Source organism: Octodon degus, unplaced genomic scaffold (genome assembly GCF_000260255.1).
Source record: "Octodon degus isolate 3935 unplaced genomic scaffold, OctDeg1.0 scaffold00074, whole genome shotgun sequence".
Lineage (NCBI taxonomy): Eukaryota > Metazoa > Chordata > Mammalia > Rodentia > Octodontidae > Octodon > Octodon degus.
In genome coordinates this window covers 12775405-12777613 of record NW_004524650.1, presented here as the reverse complement: position 1 = coordinate 12777613, position 2209 = coordinate 12775405, and the positions used below count along the sequence as shown (strand labels likewise).

The following is a 2209-nucleotide window of genomic DNA, read 5'->3' as shown; positions in this document are numbered from 1 at the left end:
ATTTCTTCTTCTATGGTCCAGACACAGGTGAACAGCACTATGCAACTCTTATACTTAAAATTTTGCTGAATGAAAATGCAAAGCATGTGCCCCAGAAGAGACCAACACCTATATCCATAATCTATGATTTTCTTAAAAGAAGAGCAAAGCTACTTAAAAAGTGAGCCAATGCCTTTAAGAGCTTTCCCAATAAGTTTGCCAGGTACAAAGGGATCCAATATTGCAGCTATCCCCTCACCCACGCTTTTCAAGGCTCGTGTAATAAAGGAGTCATTATCTTGTTCCACAGCTTGGAGTCGATTGTTCATACTCTTTACCACGTCGTTCATTTCTTCAGATTTCTTCTTAAATCCTTCTTTTAAGTACTCCATTTGAATCTAAAAGAAATGAATAAAAGTTGACAGGGAAGTACATTTTCATAATACTGTTACTTTGAGAGCAACGTTTTGTTTAAAGACTGTCAAACTGAATTTATATTACATGAACAAATGCTTTTGCAATTATCACAAAATAAGAAAGCAACAAACAATACTATCTGAATTGAATCAGATGTTGTAAGAAGGAAGCACTGTTTAGTTTTATTAATATTCATTCAACATTCAGCTCCCCTGTGCTCAAGTATGAGAAGAGTTGTGCTCTTGCCAATGTAATGAGTTAACTCACGTTTTAGGTTATAAATGTAAATCTTGTGCTTTCTGCTGTAAATATATACTCACCACGGTTCTAAGTTGTTTAGTAACTAGTGGCTGTTTCTTGCTCTTTGCTAAGATAAAATTCCTATAACCCTCACCAATTCCTGTTACCAAAGTTAGCTCACAAAGATGACTTCAAAAGGAAATTAAATAGGCTTTAACTTCTTGTAACCTCCAGGCTATGCAAGGCTGCCAGCAGGTACTCAGGTACCAGAAACTAAAACAAAAGCCCCAGAAATGTAGTTTGAGTTGTGGTCTCAATCACTCTGAAAGCATTATTTTGTGTCAGACAATGAATTTGTTTATCAAACTGAAAGTGGTCATTCAGTGAATTTGCTTATCAAACTCAATGTGGTTCCAGGGTTTAAAACCCCTTCCTGCTTCCTGGGCTGCCTCCTTTTGGTCCTCTCCTGGGTGAGAGCAGACTGGGGGGCCCTGAGCTCAGTAATAAATGGCTTTCCAAATTCCAATCTGGCTGATCTGGTTCCTATTCTGAGTGACCCATAACAGCCAAAGGATATATCTGTAGTGTGATTCTCAGGCCCTCTTAAGTACCAAGGTAATGATATCCTGAGGGTGGAGACTTGTCAGCTGATCTAGGAATTTGTTATACAACTTCCAGATGGACAAGGACAGAATTCCTCTAAGGTCATGAACTAATACCCTCAGGGCACCCACACAAAGTTTTGTGGCTTATTGAAATACCCCCAAAGGCTCATGTCTGTGGAAGGAGATTGTCTCACTGGGGTGCTGCACTCATCAGTTTGTACATTTCTTGTATTCATAGCTAGATATGCCATCAAGGAGGCGGGGCGTGACCCGAGGTGGGCCACACTGCTTCCCCTCCCTGGCTGCTGCAGCTGAGTGCTGTTCCTTCCCCAGGCCTCTGTGCGCAGCTATGTCTGCCCTGAGCTGGCCAGCTGTGGACTGAATCCGGAGCCAAAACAAAGCCTCCTCCTAGGAGCTCTGGGTCGTGGGTGTTTGTCCCAGAGACGGGAAAGGGAATAGTGCTTAAGGAAGTGACAGGTAAGTTCACAGACAGAAGCTGTCAGTGCATTCTGCTTTGAAGCCTATATTTATGCTACTTTTATGGTAGCATAAATCTGGTATAACCTGACCAAAGCACCGCCATCCTGTTCTATATGCACTGTCTTAGTGAAACAAGTCAGCTGCTGCAAAATGTGCCTAGCTCCCAAAACTTCTGTTCCTGTAAGCCTTGCTGTGAGCCCTCACCCCCACCCTTAAATTCCAATGCGTGCCTATATCACAGAACTTCTGTTTCTGCAAGCCATTGCTGCAAGCCCTCGCCCCCACCCTTAAATTCCTAGAACTTCCTCAAACCCCTAACCCTATTTAGTCTCAGCAGCTGCCATGTCTTCCTGAATTTCATCCTTTGTGCTGATAGTTAATTTACAACCTTGTTAAAGCCATTTGGTCTGTAAGCAGCCATTAGGACTTCAACTCTATCCTTTGTGCTGATAATTAACTCATGACTTTTTTTTTTTTTTTTTCTAGTT

The 2209-nt window shown here is 41.8% G+C and overlaps 1 protein-coding gene and 1 pseudogene across 1 annotated transcript in view; one reads left to right on the top strand and one right to left on the bottom strand.

The window, feature by feature from the left end:
- LOC101565784 overlaps positions 1–2209 on the top strand; it is a 95440-nt pseudogene that overhangs the window by 23265 nt on the left and 69966 nt on the right.
- The window catches only part of LOC101566571 (guanylate-binding protein 6-like), a 13305-nt gene continuing 11245 nt past the window's right edge, over positions 150–2209 (bottom strand). Inside the window, exon 10 of the mRNA XM_012515684.1 lies at positions 150–377. Within this exon, the coding sequence (XP_012371138.1) occupies positions 150–377 (228 nt within the window). The remainder of the gene's footprint in view (positions 378–2209) is intronic.